Genomic DNA, 19,897 nt, shown 5'->3' with positions numbered 1-19,897 from the left:
CTGCAATGAAAGCTGTAAACCTTAATTAGAAGTCTTTCTGGGTGCAGGCACAGCAGTGAATTCAAATCCACAAGGACTCCCTCAGTAACTTCCAACAGGATGCTTTTGTGTGCTCATTGAAGTAAACAGCAAAACCCTTGTAATCAGAGTACATCAATATATGTATCCCAGCAGTGGAGCAATGGACTGATCCTAGTGAAAAGAACTTTTAGATTAAAAAAAATGATTTTCCTTTTTTTTTCAACATAAAGGGCACTCACATTTTTTTAACAGAAAGAAAACTGATATCTTGCTTGTTTCTTTTTTGCCCTCTGGATTTTAAAAAGGATTCAGTAAGTGGTGTTTTGAATCTCTTCGGGTGCCTTTTCTTCCTCCGTATGGTGGATTTCCAGTCAAATTTCGTACATATATTGGTAAACCCATTCAATATGATCCAAATATAACAGCTCCAGAGTTAGCAACAAAGGTATGTTTTCTGCTAAACCAATATAAAACACCAGCAATACTGTTTCATTATATATGTGCACTCAAAATATACCTATTTAAGAGAAATGAGTTGTTAGCTTTAATAGCTGGTAATACATTTACTAAGCCCTCTATTAAAACAGTTTGAAAAGAGAAAGCATTTTTCTAAAAACATGTAGGCTGCAATGCAGTATTGTCACCTTTAGAAATATATTGCTAAGCCATTTGGAGGTTAGAGCATTATTAAACATAGGCTCAAGTCCTAGAATTCTAGTTTTATTTGTACATGACTATTGCAGCCTTTTATTTGTTTGAAAATAATATCTATATTTGTTTGAACAGAGAGAATCTGTCACAAGGTTTATGTCAGGAGTGGGTAGAAAATTGAAACTGACCATGATCTGTCACCTGGGTATCTAGTACCTAGTGCTGGTTGCTATGATTTTCTTGCAAGGAAAGTTGGTCTGATCAAGCAAGGCATTTATTTTGTTCTTGATGAACAGTTTTTGTGTGTGTGTGTGTGTGTGTGTGTGTGTGTATGTATGGTGACTTGACAAAGATTAGGTTGACCCTCATTTTTAGCTCCTGAGTATGCATACGTTATTTGCAAATCAAAATGTGTTGAACTTTCAAATACTTATTGATTAGAGAAACTTGAGGTGGTGTTTTTTAAATAAATAAATAAACAGATAGTGTTATTGTTTTAAATAGCATTAGTTCAATGTGGCTTATTCTACTCATTTCCTATGACAATGGACAGTATATAATACAATATTGATGTTCATGTTTAATAGCCTGTAATAAGGTTATCAGTTAGGCATGCTACTTGACTACAATTACCATAATCTCTACTCACCGGCTAAACTGGCTGGTGCTGAGAGTTGCAATCCAATAACTTCTGGAGGGCATTGGATACCCCTGAATTAGGGTGATGCCAGATCCTAGTCGTCATCCCCATGAGCTGAAGGAGTTCAAATGAGGAATCATTGTTTGTATATAGATTTGTAGACTTCATATGCATTTCACTATAATTTTTCAGGTGGATTAATTTATATGCCCATGGAGCTGTACTAGTGAGATGCATAACTTTCCCCTCTTTTCCTCATTTTCAGAGCAAGGCAGCACTCCAGGCATTAATTCAAAGACACCAGCAAATTCCTGGAAACATCTATGATGCTTTAATGGAAAGATTTCACAAAGAGAAGAAAAAACCCTGAAATGAATTATTAGTAAATTTCAGCAGTTTTTTTCTCAAATATATAAACTTTGTCTCAAATAACTTCAACAATTCCTCCACATTAACATTGAGTATAAATGATCTGCAAAAGGACGTTATGTACTGAAAACAGAGATGATTTATGTACTTTTGTAACCCAATAAAATATTTAATTAAAAAAAAAATTGAAAAAAAAATTGGTCTGTGTCCACACAAAGTCTCTCATCTGTGACCATATATCAAAATAATATTTCATAGTTCTTTTCTCGTTGTGATTTCATTAATGTGCACCCAGTTCCACATCTTCCATTTCCTGTTGTGTTTATTGTGGTTTTCCATCCTGATTTTTTAAAAGCCCTTCCATTTACACTTCTTCCATTCTTTTTCCACAAAAATCCCCAGTCTTGAGGTAACACCTGGCCAGAGTTTTAGACTTAAATACCGTATTTTTCACCCTATAGGATGCACCGTCCCATAAGGCACACCTAGTTTTTTTTTGGGGGGGGGAATTATTTTTCCAGCCCAAGCTTCCCCCGACCCCAGCCCCCAGAACAGGCAACTCTCCGCAAGCCGTGGGAGCCCAGCACCGGGCTCCCACGCCTTGCGGAGAGCTGCGCGAAGTCTCGGCGCACTGAGCTCAGCGCGCCCAGCCTTCGGTATGCAGGCAACTCTCCACAAGCCGCGGGAGCCCGGCGCGGGCTCTCACGGCTTGCAGAGATCTGCGCGAAGCGTGGAGAGCGAGAGGGGTCGGTGCGCACTGACCGCTCTTGCTCTCCAGGCTTCAGCGAAAGCCTGCATTAGCCCCATACGACACACACACATTTCCCCTTCATTTTTGGAGGGGGAAAAGTGCATCCTATGGGTCGAAAAATACCGTATATACAATTTTGTATTTTCATGATTCAGTTATCCATTTTTCAGTTCCATGAAAGGGTTTATGTACATGTGAGGATGTGTGTTCTAAGAAAGTGTGTGTGTCTGTGTGTGTGCGCGCGCCCAAGTCATTTTATGCCTTATGCATTTAAAAGCAACCCTTAGCAGGAGGGATATGTGTGGAGGGGTGGGTTTGGAAGTCTAAAAAACACGAGCCTTGCTGGATTAAAAAAATGAAACCCTTCTAGTACAGGATCCTTTATTCACAGATGCCCAAGGGAAGCCAGCATGCAGTTGAGATGCATGCGTATACAAAGCTGTCCTAAGAGAATACTGAGGCCATGGCCAGAGTTAGATATGCTGGGTAGGAGGCACGGTACCTGTGCTTTTGAGTGTGAGCTTATTGGTTGCCAGCCATGGTGGTTGCCAACCATCAAATCACCTGACATGCAACAGCCCAAATGCTATTGTATATTGGCAGTGGCAGGCACTGCAAAGAGCAGCTGCCACGTGAGAACTGAGCTTACCACCTCCTCCCATTCAAAAAGTGCCTGCCTGCCCATTGCTGAACACATCAGTCCAGGATGTGGCACAAAGTGGTCAACACATCGAGAAGAGGGACAACTTCTGCTCTGCTACTGGTATACCTATTCCTACAGAAATCTTTTTATCACTGGCTGCCTTGCCCTTTGAATCAGTGGTGAGTTGTGTTTAATACCCTCAGATTCTCTGTAAACTGGAAGAGCAGGCTACTCAGAGGTTGGTTGTTCAGATAAAAGGCATTGTTGTTGTTTAGTCGTTTAGTCGTGTCCGACTCTTCGTGACCCCATGGACCAGAGAACGCCAGGCACTCCTGTCCTCCACTGCCCCCCGCAGCTTGGTCAGACTCATGCTGGTAACCTCGAAAACACTATCCAACCATCTCGTCCTCTGTCGCCCCCTTCTCCTTGTGCCCTCCATCTTTCCCAACATCAGGGTCTTCTCCAGGGAGTCTTCTCTTCTCATGAGGTGGCCAAAGTACTGGAGCCTCAGCTTCACAATCTGTCCTTCCAGTGAGCACTCAGGGCTGATTACCCCTTCATGGATCACTGCCTTGCCGTGGCGAAGGGGCTTGAAGAACTCAGAGAAGCTATGAACTATGCCGAGCAGGGCACCCAAGATGAACAGGTCATAGTGGAGAGTTTTGACCAAATGTGATCCACCTGGAGGAGGAACCGGCAAGCCACTCCAGTATCCCTGCCAAGAAAACTCCATGGACAAAGACAACAGGCAGATAAAAGGCATTAGAAATGCTAATATTCATGACAAACTAGCTCCTTGGATAGGAAATTTGCAGAACGCTAATAACTCTTGACTGTTAGTCCCATTATATAAATATATGAAGGGTAGTTGTTTTGTGGTGGTAGGGAACAATTACTGCTTACTCCCTTCTGCCTCTGAGCAGATTTTCAGGGGGGTTTCTATCACTGACTGAAAATGTATTAATTGCTGGTAAAAAAAAAATTAGAGATGTGGTTTGTTTTTTAAGATTTATTTTTTCAAGTTCTAGTCAAACTCAAACACGCTGGATTTTTCTGGTGAACAACCAATATGCTAAAGATTGTAGAAGCCCCCCCCCCCCCAGGAGTGATTTTGAAACATTTGTATTGCACCTTCATCTGTGCTCTCAGAATACTGTTTTTCTTTTTCTGGAACAAGATTGCAGTTAAAACTCAAAAGCAGACATGCTTTCTATTATCGGATGAGGAAAGCCTTTTAACACATCACCGTTGCATAATTTTTTTAGCTCTACCACTGTGGTTTTGTGGACATAAATATTTGCAGGTAAGAACTGAGAATATATAGATGTTATTTCTTTTTCTGTAAAGAAATTAAGTCTGGATCCTGAGAAAAATTGTGGGTGTGTGGAGCATGTTTCAAGGGTGGAAAGCAATATGATGTAAAAATTTATTGTCAGTGATAATTATAACTGACATATACATTAAATAGGCACACCTTAGTGATCATTCTAAGTATCAATAGATATCAACGTCACTTTTCAGCTTTGCTGCAATACATAGAAATGAGGGTTTCGTTCTGACTGCTTTTTAAAAGAGATACCGTATTTTTGCTCCATAAGATGCATCCGACCATAAGATGCACCTAGTTTTCAGAAGAAAACAAGAAAAAAAATATTCTGAACGAAACAGTGGGTGTATGATTTTTGTGGTTCATGCTGTGGCCACAAACATGTGATTTGATGGTGAGTTTGGGGTAGCCCAATGCAAAAATCCTGAGGATCCATGTGGATCCGTGCTTTGTAACCATGTTTTTGCACCATTGCAGCCCCATGCAACAGTGGGTGCGTGATTTTTTTGGTGCAGGCTGTAGCCATGGACATGCTATGTGATCTGATGGTGAATTTGGGGTGACTCAATGTAAAAATCCCGAGGATCCATGGGCTTTTACCTCCCCCCTCTCAGGCAGCCTCCTTTATTGCTAGCATCCCTTATCTCGCTTCCGATCGCTTGCGATCAGTGGCTTTGTTTCAACACCCACTTCCCTCTTTCAAAAAACAACAACACCATGATCTCCTTTTCGCCCCTGGGCAATTCGGCTCCAGGGACCACGCATTCACTCCATAAGACGCACAGACATTTCCCCTTACTTTTTAGGAAGAAAAAAGTGTGTCTTATGGAGCGAAAAATATGGGTATGTATATTTTCTGTTTATTTCCAAGTAAGCAATGTTATATACAAAAAGGGCAACCAATAAAATTAAAAAGTTTATATTTTTCTTTGGCATAGGAAGTTAGTCTGTTGGTCAAGATTTTTGACCTTAAAGAGGGCCATGAACGAGGTGGGGTTTCATTTCAGGAAGCAAGGGGCCCAATGATACTTTGTGCCCAAGAAACCCCAGAAATCTAGAGGCAGCCTTGGGTTCAGGACTAAATGAACAGTTTCCTGTTCACTTACTCCCAAACCCCAGCTGTCTGCACAATAGGTCACCTTATTCTATAACACAAGATCAGTGGTTCCCAATTAGGGGTCCGCGACACCATCCCCTGCCAGGGCCTTGCTTATCTTGGTAATTACACAATGAAAACCACAATAATGATTCACGGATCACTCAACCTCTGCTTAGAGAAAGAGGGCACTGCGCTTACCTTTCCAGGGGCTGCCGCCACCACCACCGCTTCTTGTGTAGCAGGTAGGCAGAGTGAGCTCGTCTGCTCCGCTCCCTGGTCCACAGGAGCACTATGGGGGTGGCAGTGACAGAAGGAAGAGGCCGAGTGGTGGCGGCTCTGCCAATCAAATGCCACGCCTGGTTTACCTCAGTGTGGCGCGGGGAGGTCTCTACCAATCAAACACCACTGAGGTAAACCAGGCACGGCGTTCGATTGGCAGAGCCCCCACCACTCGGCCTCTTCCCACCGTCGCCATTGCCGGGAGTCTTGGCTTTGTAGAGGGTTCTTAAATGGCCAGGGGGGTAGGGGTGGATTTAGGACCCAGGCGGGCCTGATCCGCCCTGGGGGACTGTACTTTGCCGACCCCTGTTCTACTTGTTTTCAATGACTATCAAGTTTAGAGGACTCTTCCACTGCTTCTAGGTTAAGGTTACCAGATTTTTTTCAATGAATCTGTGGACACTTTAAATAAATAAATAAATCACATTTGGGACATTGATGCTGCAGCGATGGCGGTGGCAGAGGGGCGGCCACTGCCTTGACCTCAACCGCCACGTTTCCCCTTCCTCTGAGGCTTCTATCTCCTTTCTCCATGATCCAGGAGCCTGGGCAGCCCCATAGTTGTTGGTTCTTCGGTGGTGGTGGTGGTGGTGGGGAAGTGGTGTGCGGTGGGTCAGGCATGGAAAACGGAGGAGGGCCGAGAGTGGCAGCAAGGCTCGGGCAGCGCAATGCCTCCCTTCTCACTGGAGCAGCCCCAATCCCATTCCTACCTGCGTGCAAGCAGGAGGAGGCGAGGATCCCTCAGCTGGGAAGGGAGGCTTCCCATTGCCTAACTGAGCGATCCTCCCCTCCCCCCGCCACCGCTTGCACACAAGGAGGAGTTGGGAGGCTGCTCCAATAGGCAGCATGAAACCTCCCTTCACAGCTTAGTTGCTAGGTTCAGGGAAGGTGGAGGCAGCATCTTAAGAGCCCCTGCACCACCATCATATGGGGACTTCCGAGCAGCTCCTGAAGCCAGCCAGAGCCAACTGCTCTGGGCTGCTGAGACAGCCGCTGCTGCATTTCCCAGGGACATTAGATGAAATCCGGGGACATTCCGGGGATGGAATTTGTCCGGGGACTTATTCACAAATCTGGGGGCTGTCCCTGGGAAACGGGGACATCTGGTAACCCTATTCTAGGTAGGGTTTCAAGTGACTCTTGGCTTATGAGTTTCGGATTCATGTCTCATCTTGGAAGTCCAACAGGGGAAATACCTAAGCAAATTGCCACGTTTAGCACAATAGCTTCCTCTCTGATGATTTAATTTTGTGCTAGGGCTGGGCAATACTTTCTTTGCAACATTGTGATATTCTTCTTCTTTGGTGATCACTCATAGTCGAGTAAGATTGTTTTCCATAAACACAGTTTTAGCAATGAGTCCATAAGTGATTGTGGAGGCCAATTCTGGATCCATACTTCCTTCCACAGTGGGGACATTGGTTCACAGGCGAGAGTTGATTACGGTGTGGATTTGCCAAGTGCTCCTTCCTCTTAGCATGTTTCTCCCTTGCGTCCTGAGTTTGAATGTCTTCAAAGCCCATGACACCTTTGGTAAAGGCTGTTCTCCAACTGGAGTGCTCGCAGGCAAGTGTTTTCCAATTGTTGGTGTTTATACTACATTTTTTTAGATTTGCATTGAGACAGTCTTTAAACCTCTTTTGCTGCTCACCAGCATTACACTTTCCATTTTTAAGTTCGGAATAGAGTACTTGCTTTGGAAGACAATAATCAGGCATCCACACATGACCAATCCAATGAAGTTTATGTTGAAGAATCATTGCTTCAACACTGGTGATCTTTGCTTCTTTGTGATATATCAGCAGCTAAATACCTGTATATGCTGATATATCATGATGACTTCAAATTTATCTTGGCTGCTGCATCTGAGCTATATGGCCCAGCCCTACACGGTGAGCAAGTCCCGATGCCTCTTAAGCTCAGATGCGAGTCATGATATATTGATGAGTAAAGCCACCATCACAGTCTGCTCCCATGCCGGTCCTGGGCGATGCATCAATGCATCGCTCAGGCCTATGTAGTACAAAAGGCAGCCTGTGTGGATTTTTTTTCTTGTTTTCTGTGGGAAGCTATGTAGATACATTTTGGGTGGGAGGAAACAGATATACAGCAGAATCCTAATAAATTCAACAGTTCGTTCTTATCGGGTTATCAGCAGTGATAAAAACCTCACTCCAAATAAGTACTGTATTTGACTAATTAATCTCTTTAAGCCAGAGATGAAACCTGGGCACAGAAGGACTAAATAAATTGTTGTTGTTGTTACTACTACTACCATTACCAACATTACAAAATTCCAGCTGTTTTCTACTCAGTCTTCACCAATACTTTATCAAGCCCTGACCAGGCCTTCACCTATGTCTTGAAGGTGCAAGATCCCTCAGTCAGCAGAACCATATGCTACAAAGTTTTGCTAAAATGTACCATCTCAGATTACAAGTAGGAAATAACATGTTTGAATACTCTCTCATATAAATAGCCTTCTGCATATAGAACACTGGCAAGTTAGGGACACAACTGTTTGTTTGTTTATTCAGTTGTAGTGGAGCAATGGAGACAAGTTTTTCCTACTGTCTGGAGATAGGCATTTTGTGGTAATATCACAAATTTTATGGTCTGCTTTTTAGTATACCTAAAATCCTTTGCTTATTAGGAGCCACCCCAAATTTTCTTCAAAAAATTGCTTTGCACAGGTAACTACTATAGAGTTATCAAAATTTTCAAAAGTAGGGGGTCCGTGGCTTGGCTTTTGAAAAATAGTAGGTCCTCAGTAATTAGCTAATTGGGAACCATTGCACTGAGCTGTAGCAATTCAAAGCTGAACATCTAGCCAGAGGCAGATTTAGGGGAACACAACTGGTTCATGAAGCCTTAAGGGCACCACAGTGGGCGCCGCAACTATGAAGTACAGTAACTGGGAGGTGAGAGGCAGGGGGATGTGGATTTTGGCTTTGCACAGGGCGCTGCTTGAATCTGAGACCCCCATGGTATGCCACTGATCTAGCCCCAGAATGTAACAATACTGTACTTGAGGAACAAGCATTTCCTAATCCTTAATTCTCCTCCTATGTGAGATTGTGATTCAGCATGGCCCCAACTTGTTTGTTCTACTCCAGGATGTTCATGATTGTCCCAATACACCTATGCAAAATAAACACACGGATTTCATACGTCATACACAGTGCCGGATTTACGTATAAGCTAAACAAGCTATTGCTTAGGGTCCCACTCTCTTGGAGGCCCCCAAAAAATTTAAAGGGAAAAAAACCCTGGAGCTTAGAGCTTAAGAATTATTTCACTATTAATATACTTCTTCTTAATTGCATTTCACTATTAATATACTTCTTAATTGTATTTCAGTTCAACAGTTACTTTGATAAAATACATATTTTGTTATGTGCATATGGCTTTAGATACCTGTTAGGTCCATAAATTACCATATAGCATATATTCAACACAAAAAACAGCGACAATTTGTTGTTGACAAAGGACCCCGTTACCTTCAGTAGCTTAGGGCCTCATCAAACCTAAATCCGGCCCTCGTCATACAAATTGACTTCAATTTACCTATTTTCCTAGGTTGCAGATATCTCCATGTAGGTACAGAATCAGTGGCCCTAAGTGACAGATGTCCTGCAAAAAGCTGTACATAGAACTCTGTTCATCTGCTTCATCTAATGTTCTGGGGGTATTCCTAACACCACCACCACTGCCTTTCTGTTAATTTCAGGGAGAAGAGAGGAGGGATAATTCTACTGGGTGTCATGAAATGCTTGCACAGATAGAATGACTGAAAGAGCACAGTACTGTATTGAATTCCACCCTATATCTTTTCATTAGATGGAGCTCCACATGGTGGAGCTCTAAGTACAGCTTTGTTTCCAGAAGGCCAGTGAAGAAGCAGACGTGTGAGGACCACTGTGTGGCAAACTTGCTACATGGAAAACAGTCTATATAAGAAGTAGTTTGCACAAGCCTTGCTGTGAGTGAGGCATCTAATCATAAGCCTGCATTTTTATCAAGCTTATATTTTGATCAGGGCCTGTATCTTAAAATGAGCTTAAAGATTTTCAAATGTTCATGCCAGGCAGAAGAGCAGCTGCCTAAGAACCTTGGCAAAATGTTTTTCCTCCTAGACAAGGGGGCCCCCTGATTTATAGCAGAAAACAATTCTCAAAGTCGTAAAAAGGGAATTACAGGCTGACAGCCAAGGTTACACTGACCCTACATATTACAGAAGATAAAAAAAGAGATAAACATAATTAAGAGTGGGTAAATAGTAAAATAAAACCATGTGCCTCCCATTAAACTTGAGCCATATTTTCCTAAGGTTCAAAGGTCAAGAGCAATGGAAAAGCATCTAGCTGGCAGAAAGGAAGAGAGTATTTTGGGAAGTCTTTTTCTAAAGTTGTTTCTTTCTTAAACTGAGATCCTTTTGAGATTTCTTTTCCTTTTAAAAGGTTATCTATGTTATGTATTAAATATATTGGCTTAAATGTAATTATGCAAAGGAATTAGAAGCTAAGAAATGTTAAATCCTTATGCTAGATTCTTATTTCATATAGTTGGAAGAGATCACAGGGGCCATCAGCCACCAGCCCAGCCCCCCTTGCCAAGCAGGAAACATCATTAGAGCATTTGTCAAGCTTTTGTTTAGAGACCTCCAAAGGAAGGAGATCTTTCAATGATGATCCTTGACATCTGTTTAAGATAAAAATTTGAGATTAAACCATTTGTTTTGGAGCGCAATAGGGCGAGGTGAGCTGGTAATTAAGGTTCCTTGTTGAGACACATGTAAGATATATTACTACTTATTTGTCATTTATAGATAGAAGAATATATAGCTTTTTGTTTCCCATAAAAGGACAGAAGGAAATGGGTGTATCTTTTGTGATTGGTTCTAGCAAACAGCCAATAGGAATTTCAACCAGGCTGATTGGACAGAGGCAGCCACAGGAGGAGCAAGGGGGCTGGATTAAGGAAATATAAGTGCTGGCCAGAATGGCAGGAGGCCAGGCCAGAGCTTGGTAACCATATACCACTGTGCCTCATATTTATTTGTCTGACAAATAAATTATTATTTTAATTTCTCTATTGCTGCGTTGAATATTTCATTCCAGCTAAGCGTTAACCACAAGCAGGGTGCTACATGAGTACACAGTGCAAAATGCATGCATGTATGATTGTTGCATCTAACAATGTACAAGGAATTTTAATGTAGTCTCTCTTACCAGGTTTTTATGAATACTTTTGCTTCACTTTGTACTCTAGCCTAAAAAAACTGTTGTGATGCTACCTGTAAAACCCATAGCTTAGGCATAGGCAAACTCGGCCCTCCAGATGTTTTGGGACTACAACTCCCATCATCCCTAGCTAACAAGACCAGTGGTCAAGGATGATGGGAATTGTAGTCCCCAAACATCTGACGGGCCAAGTTTGCCTACGCTTGCCATAGCTCAAATCTTTCCTTTCATGGAGCATCTACTGGGTCATCTTGGGAAAACCAGTACAGTGGACGCTCGGGTTGCGAACGTGATCTGTGCAGGAGGCATGTTCGCAACCTACAGCGCCACATCTGCGCACGTGCGGGTCATGATTTGGAGCTTCTGCGCAAAACGCGATTTAGCGCTTCTGCGCTTGCACTGAAACCCGGAAGTAACCTGTTCCGGTACTTCCAGGTTCAGCGTGGTGTGCAACCCAAAAACACGCAACCTGAAGTGTCTGTAACCCAAGATATGACTGTAACTCTCTGTCCCGGTACTGTTTCTTTGCAATGTGAGGTCAGAACAGTCATACCTCAGGTTGAAGTAGCTTCGGGTTGAGCGTTTTCAGGTTACACTCCACGGCGACCCGGAAGTAATGGAACACGTTACTTATCGGTTTCGCCACTCGTGCATGTGCAGACGCTCAAAATGACGTCACACGCGGGTTGCAGACGTGGGTTGCGTTCGCTTCAGGATGCAAACGGGGCTCTGGAACGGATCCCGTTCCCATTCAGAGGTACCACTGTATCCCATCATAGAATGTGGTATGGAATTCAGAGGATTATGTCTGTAAAGTGATTCAAGCACTTGTAAATACTTATTGTTGTGTTTAGCCATATCTGAATTCAGGTATAAATATGTCTACAAACATGGCATGAAGGCTGGCAACATTAACCCCACTGTGTGGGAAACCCTGGCAGATGACTGCAGTGCCTGGAGAGAAGGAGACAGCCAAGTCATGTATTCACAGCTGTGACCAAAGGAGAAATTACCGTATTTTTCGCTCTATAGGACGCACTTTTCCCCCTTCAAAAATGAAGGAGAAATGTGTGTACGTCCTATGGAGCGAAGACGTCATAGCCCCGCGACCCTCTCCCGGCTGGAGAGGTGACGCGCGGCTATGGAAGGAGCCTCTATAGCCGCGTGTCACCTCTCCAGCCGGGAGAGCGCGCGCGGGAATAAAGAAGCCCCCCGCGACCCGCTGCCAACTGGGGAGGTGACGCACGGCTATGGCAGGAGCCTCCATAGCTGCGCGTCACCTTTCCAGCCGGGAGAGCGCGCACGGGTCAAAAGAAGCCCCCCGCGACCCTCTCCAGGCTGGAGAGGTGACGCGCGGCTATGGCATGAGCCTCTTTACCCATGCGTCACCTCTCCAGCCGGGAGAGCGCGTGCGGGGCTATAGAAGCCATAGCCCCACGACCCTCTCCCGTCTGGAGAGGTGACGCGCGGCTATGGCAGGATCCTCTTTAGCCGCGCGCCACCTCTCCAGCTGGGAGAGCGCGTGAGGGGCTAAAGAAGCCATAGCCCCACAACCCTCTCCCAGCTGGAGAGGTGACGCGCAACTATGGCAGCAGCCTCTCCGCTGCGCCTTTCCGCTGCTCCCTGACCTGCTCTTTGGGGCTGGTGGTGGGCTTCCCCCGCCAGCCCCAAAGAGCAGGTCGAAAGGAACTTGAAGCCTGGAGAGTGAGAGGGGTCGGTGCACACCGACCCCTCTCGCTCTCCAGGCTTCCAAGGTAGCCGCCTGAACGGCACCTTGTTTTAGAGTGGGAAAACAAAAGGGGGGAAATTCTCCCCCTCTCTGCGCAGCGCCTCTTGTCGCTTTGCTGAAGGGGCGCTGGGCAGAGAGGGGGAGAATTTTTTTTCTTGTTCTCCCCCCTCTAAAACAAGGTGCGTCCTATTGTCCGGTGCGTCCTATGGTGCGAAAAATACGGTACTACTGAGAGGAACGCAGATAGAAGAAATGCTATGGTGCATCTGTAACAGTGAAGCGAGACACCTTCATCTTCCCCAGCTGCAATAAAACATATCTCTCCTACAGCCACAGCAGGTGCTATATTTCTCCTCTCTTTCACTGCCTCTCGAGACAGATTGGTGCCAACAATAGTCTTAAAAGGTAAATGACCCCTGACAGTTAAGTCCAGTCACAGATGTCTCTGGGGTTGTGGCGTTCATCTCGCTTAACAAGCCAAGGGAGCCGACATTTGTCTGCAGTTTTTCTGGGTCATGTGGCCAGTATGACTAAACCACTTCTGGTGCAACGGAACACCAAAACCAGAGCAGCGCATGGAAATGCCGTTTACCTACCCGCCGGAGTAGTACCTATTTATCTACTTGCACTTTTTGGCATGCTTTTGAACTGCTAGGTTGGCAGGAGCTGGGACTGAGCAACAGGAGCTCACCCCGTCGTGGGGATTCAAACTGCCGACCTTCTGATCAGCAAGCCCAAGAGGCTCAGTGGTTTAGACCACAGCGCCATAGTCTTACCTTAATTCAATTTCATTTGGTTTGCTACAATCCACTTTTCAACTTTGTCCAGACACTAAGCAATTTACAGTACTGATAAATCAGAAAATAAATATTTGAGAGTGACAAATTAATTCCAACCCCTGCTGAATGCCATCTAAAGGGGGCTGGAATGGGTAAAAGTGTACCTCTGACAGTTGAGAGCAAGGATATTACATCTGCAGGCATTGATCTCTTGGTGGCAGTAGAGGCCAAGACAATGCGTTCCATGGGTGTGCTGCGGTCAGATCCAAAGCCTTCTCAGATGTTCAGGTTCCTTACTTTTAAAGAATTTTAAACAAATATTTTTAGGAACCATCCTTTTTTGGAATTGTGGTTTTAAATTGTTTTCCGTGCTTTGCATTTTTAAAGTGCCCTGGGACTTCAGGGTGAACGGCGGGCAACAAATTACATTGTTAACAATAATGATAATAAGGGGATTTATGCATTTGCCTTGGCAGGGTTGTTTTAGATTTCCCTTTTCCCTTTTTAGATTAGTACTAAATAAGATGTGAGCTACAACAGCCTCTGCAGCTGCCTTTCTTGTTTGGAAGCAGCCATACTACGTCCTCCCTTTCCTCTGGGCGAGACGGGAGATTGGCGTTTGTTTTTTTAAAAGCTTCCGACGCGCAGCCGCAAACCCTCTATCCAGTCGCTGTTACGCATCCCTCTGACCTTTCTTTTCTCTATGGCGCATTTCCCGGAAGCCGCCTTCTCTGACTTGTTCAGGCGCCTGTCCTCCTACTCAATGGGTCCGGGTGGAGCAGCGGCCCTAAGCTTAGCGAAGAGCACGCAGTCCTCTTTTGGTGCGTCCTCACTCGGGACAATGGGATAGCGGTGAAGTTCTATCTGCCCGGATTGGCCGCTTGCCATACCGCCCCTTTGGGGGCGGCAGGAGAGGAAGAAAAGGCCGAGCTCTGTCGCCGAGTGAAGCGTCTCTGCAGCTGCCGCCGCCGCCGCCGCCGCCTCATCCTCCCTCTCCGAGACAGGTGAGGCCCGTCTTCCCTTCCTCCTCGTTAGGATGCAACAAGTTGTCTCTTCGGGCGGGGAAGAGAGTTGACAGAGGGAGGGCAGCCATTCCTGGCTCCTTTCTCGCCTTCATGGGCAGCCTTTTCTGTTGCTTTTCTCCCCAACTTCTCGCAGGACTTCCCATCTCCGTACCGGTCTTGGCGCTCTCTCACTGATTCTGACTTGAGTCCTTGCGTTGTGACGCGGGCGCCGTTAATATTTCCTGTGCTTTACGAATGTTGTAGGGGCTGCTTCACGCGGCAATTCTTACAACACCATGTCAGGTAGATATTGCAGGTGTGCAGCTGGGAAAGCGCGGCTCCCATTTGCTGGAAGCCACCCAGAGAATTTATAGGACAGACAAGATTGGAGCTGGTCTTTCCTGATTTGTAACTGTTTATCAATTCAGTTTTTGTTGTTGTTTAGTCGTTTAGTCGTGTCCGACTCTTCGTGACCCCATGGACCAGAGAACGCCAGGCACTCCTGTCCTCCACTGCCCCCCGCAGCTTGGTCAGACTCATGCTGGTAACCTCGAAAACACTATCCAACCATCTCGTCCTCTGTCGCCCCCTTCTCCTTGTGCCCTCCATCTTTCCCAACATCAGGGTCTTCTCCGGGGAGTCTTCTCTTCTCATGAGGTGGCCAAAGTACTGGAGCCTCAGCTTCACAATCTGTCCTTCCAGTGAGCACTCAGGGCTGATTTCCTTCAGAATGGAGAGGTTTGATCTTCTTGCAGTCCATGGGACTCTCAAGAGTCTCCTCCAGCACCATAATTCAAAAGCATCAATTCTTCGGCGATCAGCCTTCTTTATGGTCCAGCTCTCACTTCCATACATCACTACTGGGAAAACCATAGCTTTAACTATACGGACCTTTGTTGGCAAGGTGATGTCTCTACTTCTCAAGATGCTGTCTAGGCCTGTCATTGCCCTTCTCCCAAGAAGCAGGCGTCTTTTAATTTCGTGGCTGCTGTCACCATCTGCAGTGATCATGGAGCCCAAGAAAGTAAAATCTCTCACTGCCTCCATTTCTTCCCCTTCTATTTGCCAGGAGGTGATGGGACCAGTAGCCATGATCTTCGTTTTTTGATGTTGAGCTTCAGACCATATTTCGCACTCTCCTCTTTCACCCTCAATAAAAGGTTCTTTAATTCCTCCTCACTTTCTGCCATCAAGGTTGTGTCATCTGCATATCTGAGGTTGTTGATATTTCTTCCGGCAATCTTAATTCCGGCTAGGGATTCATCCAGCCCAGCCTTTCGCATGATGAATTCTGCATATAAGTTAAATAAGCAGGGAGACAAAATGCAGCCTTGTCGTACTCCTTTCCCAATTTTGAACCAGTCAGTTGTTCCATATCCAGTTCTAACTGTAGCTTCTTGTCCCACATAGAGATTTCTCAGGAGACAGATGAGGTGATCAGGCACTCCCATTTCTTTAAGAACTTGCCATAGTTTGCCATGGTCGACACAGTCAAAGGCTTTTGCATAGTCAATGAAGCAGAAGTAAATGTCTTTCTGGAACTCTCTAGCTTTCTCCATAATCCAGCGCATGTTTGCAATTTGGTCTCTGGTTCCTCTGCCTCTTCTAAATCCAGCTTGCACTTCTGGGAGTTCTCGGTCCACATACTGCTTGAGCCTTCCTTGTAGAATTTTAAGCATAACCTTGCTAGCGTGAGAAATTAGTGCAATTGTGCGATAGTTGGAGCATTCTTTGGCACTGCCCTTCTTTGGGATTGGGATGTAGACTGATCTTCTCCAATCTTCTGGCCACTGCTGAGTTTTCCAAACTTGCTGGCATATTGAGTGTAGCACCTTAACAGCATCATCTTTTAAAATTTTAAATAGTTCAGCTGGAATACCATCACTTCCACTGGCCTTGTTATTTGCAGTGCTTTCTAAGGCCCATTTGACTTCACTCTCCAGGATGTCTGGCTCAAGGTCAGCAACCACACTACCTGGGGTATATGAGACATCCGTTTCTTTCTGGTATAATTCCTCTGTGTATTCTTGCCACCTCTTCTTGATGTCTTCTGCTTCTGTTAGGTCCTTTCCACTTTTGTCCTTTATTATGGAAATCTTTGTACGAAATGTTCCTTTCATATCTCCAATTTTCTTGAACAGATCTCTGGTTCTTCCCATTCTATTGCTTTCCTCTATTTCTTTGCATTGCTTGTTTAAGAAGGTCTTCTTGTCTCTCCTTGCTATTCTTTGGAAATCTGCATTCAATTTCCTGTATGTTTCACGATCTCCCTTGCATTTTGCTTGCCTTCTCTCCCCCGCTATTTGTAAGGCCTCATTGGACAGCCACTTTGCTTTCTTGCATTTCCTTTTCATTGGGATGGTTTTCGTTGCTGCCTCCTGTATAATGTTACGAGCCTCCATCCATAGTTCTTCAGGCACTCTGTCCACCAAATCTAAATCCTTAAACCTGTTCCTCACTTCCACTGTGTATTCATAAGGGATTTGACTTAGATTGTATCTTACCGGCCCAGTGGTTTTTCCTACTTTCTTCAGTTTAAGCTTGAATTTTGCTATAAGAAGCTGATGATCTGAGCCACAGTCAGCTCCAGGTCTTGTTTTTGCTGACTGTATAGAGCTTCTCCATCTTTGGCTGCAGAGAATATAATCAATCTGATTTCGATGCTGCCCATCTGGTGATGTCCATGTGTAGAGTCGTCTCTTGTGTTGTTGGAAAAGCGTGTTTGTGATGACCAGCTTGTTCTCTTGACAGAACTCTATTAGCCTTTGCCCTGCTTCGTTTTGATCTCCAAGGCCAAACTTGCCAGTTGTTCCTTTTATCTCTTGACTCCCTACTTTAGCATTCCAATCCCCTATAATGAGAAGAACATCCTTCTTTGGTGTCACTTCTATAAGGTGTTGTAAGTCTTCATAGAATTGGTCAATTTCAGTTTCTTCAGCACCAGTAGTTGGTGCATAAACTTGGATTACTGTGATGTTAAAAGGTCTGCCTTGGATTCGTATCGAGATCATTCTATCATTTTTGAGATTGCATCCCAGTACAGCTTTTGCCACTCTTTTGTTGACTATGAGGGCCACTCCATTTCTTTTACGGGTTTCTTGCCCACAGTAGTAGATATGATGGTCATCCGAACTGAATTCACCCATTCCCGTCCATTTTAGTTCACTGATGCCCAGGATGTCAATATTTATTCTTGCCATCTCATTTTTGACCACCTCCAACTTACCCATGTTCATGGTTCTTACATTCCAGGTTCCTATGCAATATTTTTCTTTACAGCATTGGACTTTCCTTTCGCTTCCAGGCATATCCGCAACTGAGCGTCCTTTCGGCTTTGGCCCAGCCGCTTCATCAGCTCTGGATCTACTTGTACTTGCCCTCCGCTCTTCCCCAGTAGCATGTTGGACGCCTTCCGACCTGAGGGGCTCATCTTCCAGCGTCATAACTTTTATATGCCTGTTGTCAATTCAGCTATCGGTCATCAATTTGCAGAAGTGTCTCCCTGTGCACTGAGTTGCTGTTGTGTGTGCACTTGAGCATTTGTTTTTATGTGGGAGTGCCTTTTTGTGGGATATTCACTTGTCTGCTTGCTCTTTATTGCTCTTTCAGCTCTTTATTGCTGAAAGAAAGACTTTGAAACATGATGAGTGCCCCCCAAAGGACCAATAGCTCTTTTTGAAAAACAGGTGGCTATTTCATCAAAAAGACGTTTGTGGCCCCATCTCTGTCAGGTACACAGATCTAGTCAATGTATCCCAGTAAACCCATGTGAATTAAACGAATGAAGATGATCACTGAAGCCTTTTTAAATCGGAGCAGGTTTCCATCATAGAACTCAGTTTGCTGCTCTTGTCTTTGTCACTGCACTACACAAAGAGGATGATGCTGGGACACAGCAAGAGAACCGAAGAAAGCCAAACATAAATTGTTGTTGTTGTTTATTAGATATATATACTTCCCTTCATCAAAAGATCTCAGGGAGGTTCACAAGATAAAGTCTGGAACAAAGTCCCTCCTGTACAAAGAAAGCTATCTTAGATGGGCTTTGGATTTTACAACATTGAAAGCCTGTTTTCTACTATTGTAAAAGTGCTACATGGGAGATAAGAATCTGTTGCCATACGTTGCACTTCATAGACTTTAAGAAGCAGAGGGTAGACAAGTATTACAGGTTCCCTAGTTGCTTCACTCCCAAACTTGATTGTTGTGTTTACTTGGCAATGATAGCAGTCTGTATTCAACTTAAGAGTATTCTGGTCTTTAGTGAAAATTGTCTGGAAATTCAAACTGACAGTTCCAAACACTTCTTTATAATATACTATGCAGATCTTTATACACTTTAAAAAACTTGTTTTGTTTTCTTTTTAAACAGAATATGATAGGCCGAAATGAATCCTGTGGTGCAGAGCAGATGCCCATGTCTTACTTGACTTGCCTGCTTTACATACTGGAAGGATGGACTGGAGTCGAACACTTGGACGAATATCTGAGTTACCTGGTCTACCTCACATGGCTCTTTGCACCATTGCTTGTAGCATTTTTACTTCCTGCACTCATCCTCATTCTTATATATGTCAGCATTTTTATTCTTCATATTTACAAGTTACGGACACACCTAAAAGAGGTTTATTCAAATGATTTTTGGGATGGTGCAAGACTAGCAGTGTTAACTTTGTGGTATGTTCATGGAAGAATATGGAATGGTAAGTACATTTTTCTTATGTAGATGATATAAGCTAAATAGTCTTCAAGTATAAGGATACAAAATCCTATACTTGTTTTCAGAAGAACTTTCCCAAGCATTTTTTTCAGTAGCACTGCATAAACTACTTTGTTATTACAGTTTCAGAGGTTCAGTATTTTTTTATTCCACTTCCTAATCAATCACATTCCTATATTCAGAATGTGTATGCATTGTAAATAAAATTGTTTGATTAAAGAGGAATTATTCCACTGCAGAAAGTAGCTTTATATTTTACATTCACGTATGTTTGAGGGAGGCAAATGATAATACAGCAAGGTTTATGTTAAAGGAGCTCTTTCTGAGTTGTTCGTTGCTAACTAGTTGCACCATATATTTCCCAACCTCACTGGAGTGCAAGGTGGACTTTCTGGAGATCGTAAAAAGAAGCAAAAAACAAAATCATTTTGATTTTGCACCATCTATTACCCAGATGTGTGTTTGTGTACACACCTCTTTGATGAGGAATGCATGGTGTGTGCATAGGAATGCATAGACCTTTTCCTACAGGAAAGTGGAATTCTGTTGTGATTCATTCTTTTTAAGCAAGAACTGCACCAGTCTAAGAGGGTACATGAGATTCTCAAGACAATATAACAAACTCTTTAGCTTGTTTACTAT

At 44.1% G+C, this 19,897-nt stretch overlaps 1 protein-coding gene across 1 annotated transcript in view; it reads left to right on the top strand.

Annotated features, from left to right (window-relative positions):
- The window catches only part of LOC307219573 (uncharacterized protein), a 47,918-nt gene that overhangs the window by 8,390 nt on the left and 19,631 nt on the right, over window positions 1–19,897 (top strand). The window contains exons 5-8 of the mRNA XM_079982817.1: window positions 327–466; window positions 13,671–13,819; window positions 14,382–14,535; window positions 18,908–19,238. Coding sequence (XP_079838943.1) covers window positions 327–466; window positions 13,671–13,819; window positions 14,382–14,535; window positions 18,908–19,238 — 774 coding nt within the window. The remainder of the gene's footprint in view (window positions 1–326; window positions 467–13,670; window positions 13,820–14,381; window positions 14,536–18,907; window positions 19,239–19,897) is intronic.

This window comes from Podarcis cretensis (genome assembly GCF_951804945.1).
Source record: "Podarcis cretensis genome assembly, chromosome: 7".
Taxonomy (NCBI): domain Eukaryota; kingdom Metazoa; phylum Chordata; class Lepidosauria; order Squamata; family Lacertidae; genus Podarcis; species Podarcis cretensis.
Note: the sequence above shows the minus strand (reverse complement) of the source record. Positions and strands in the feature narration are given on the sequence as shown.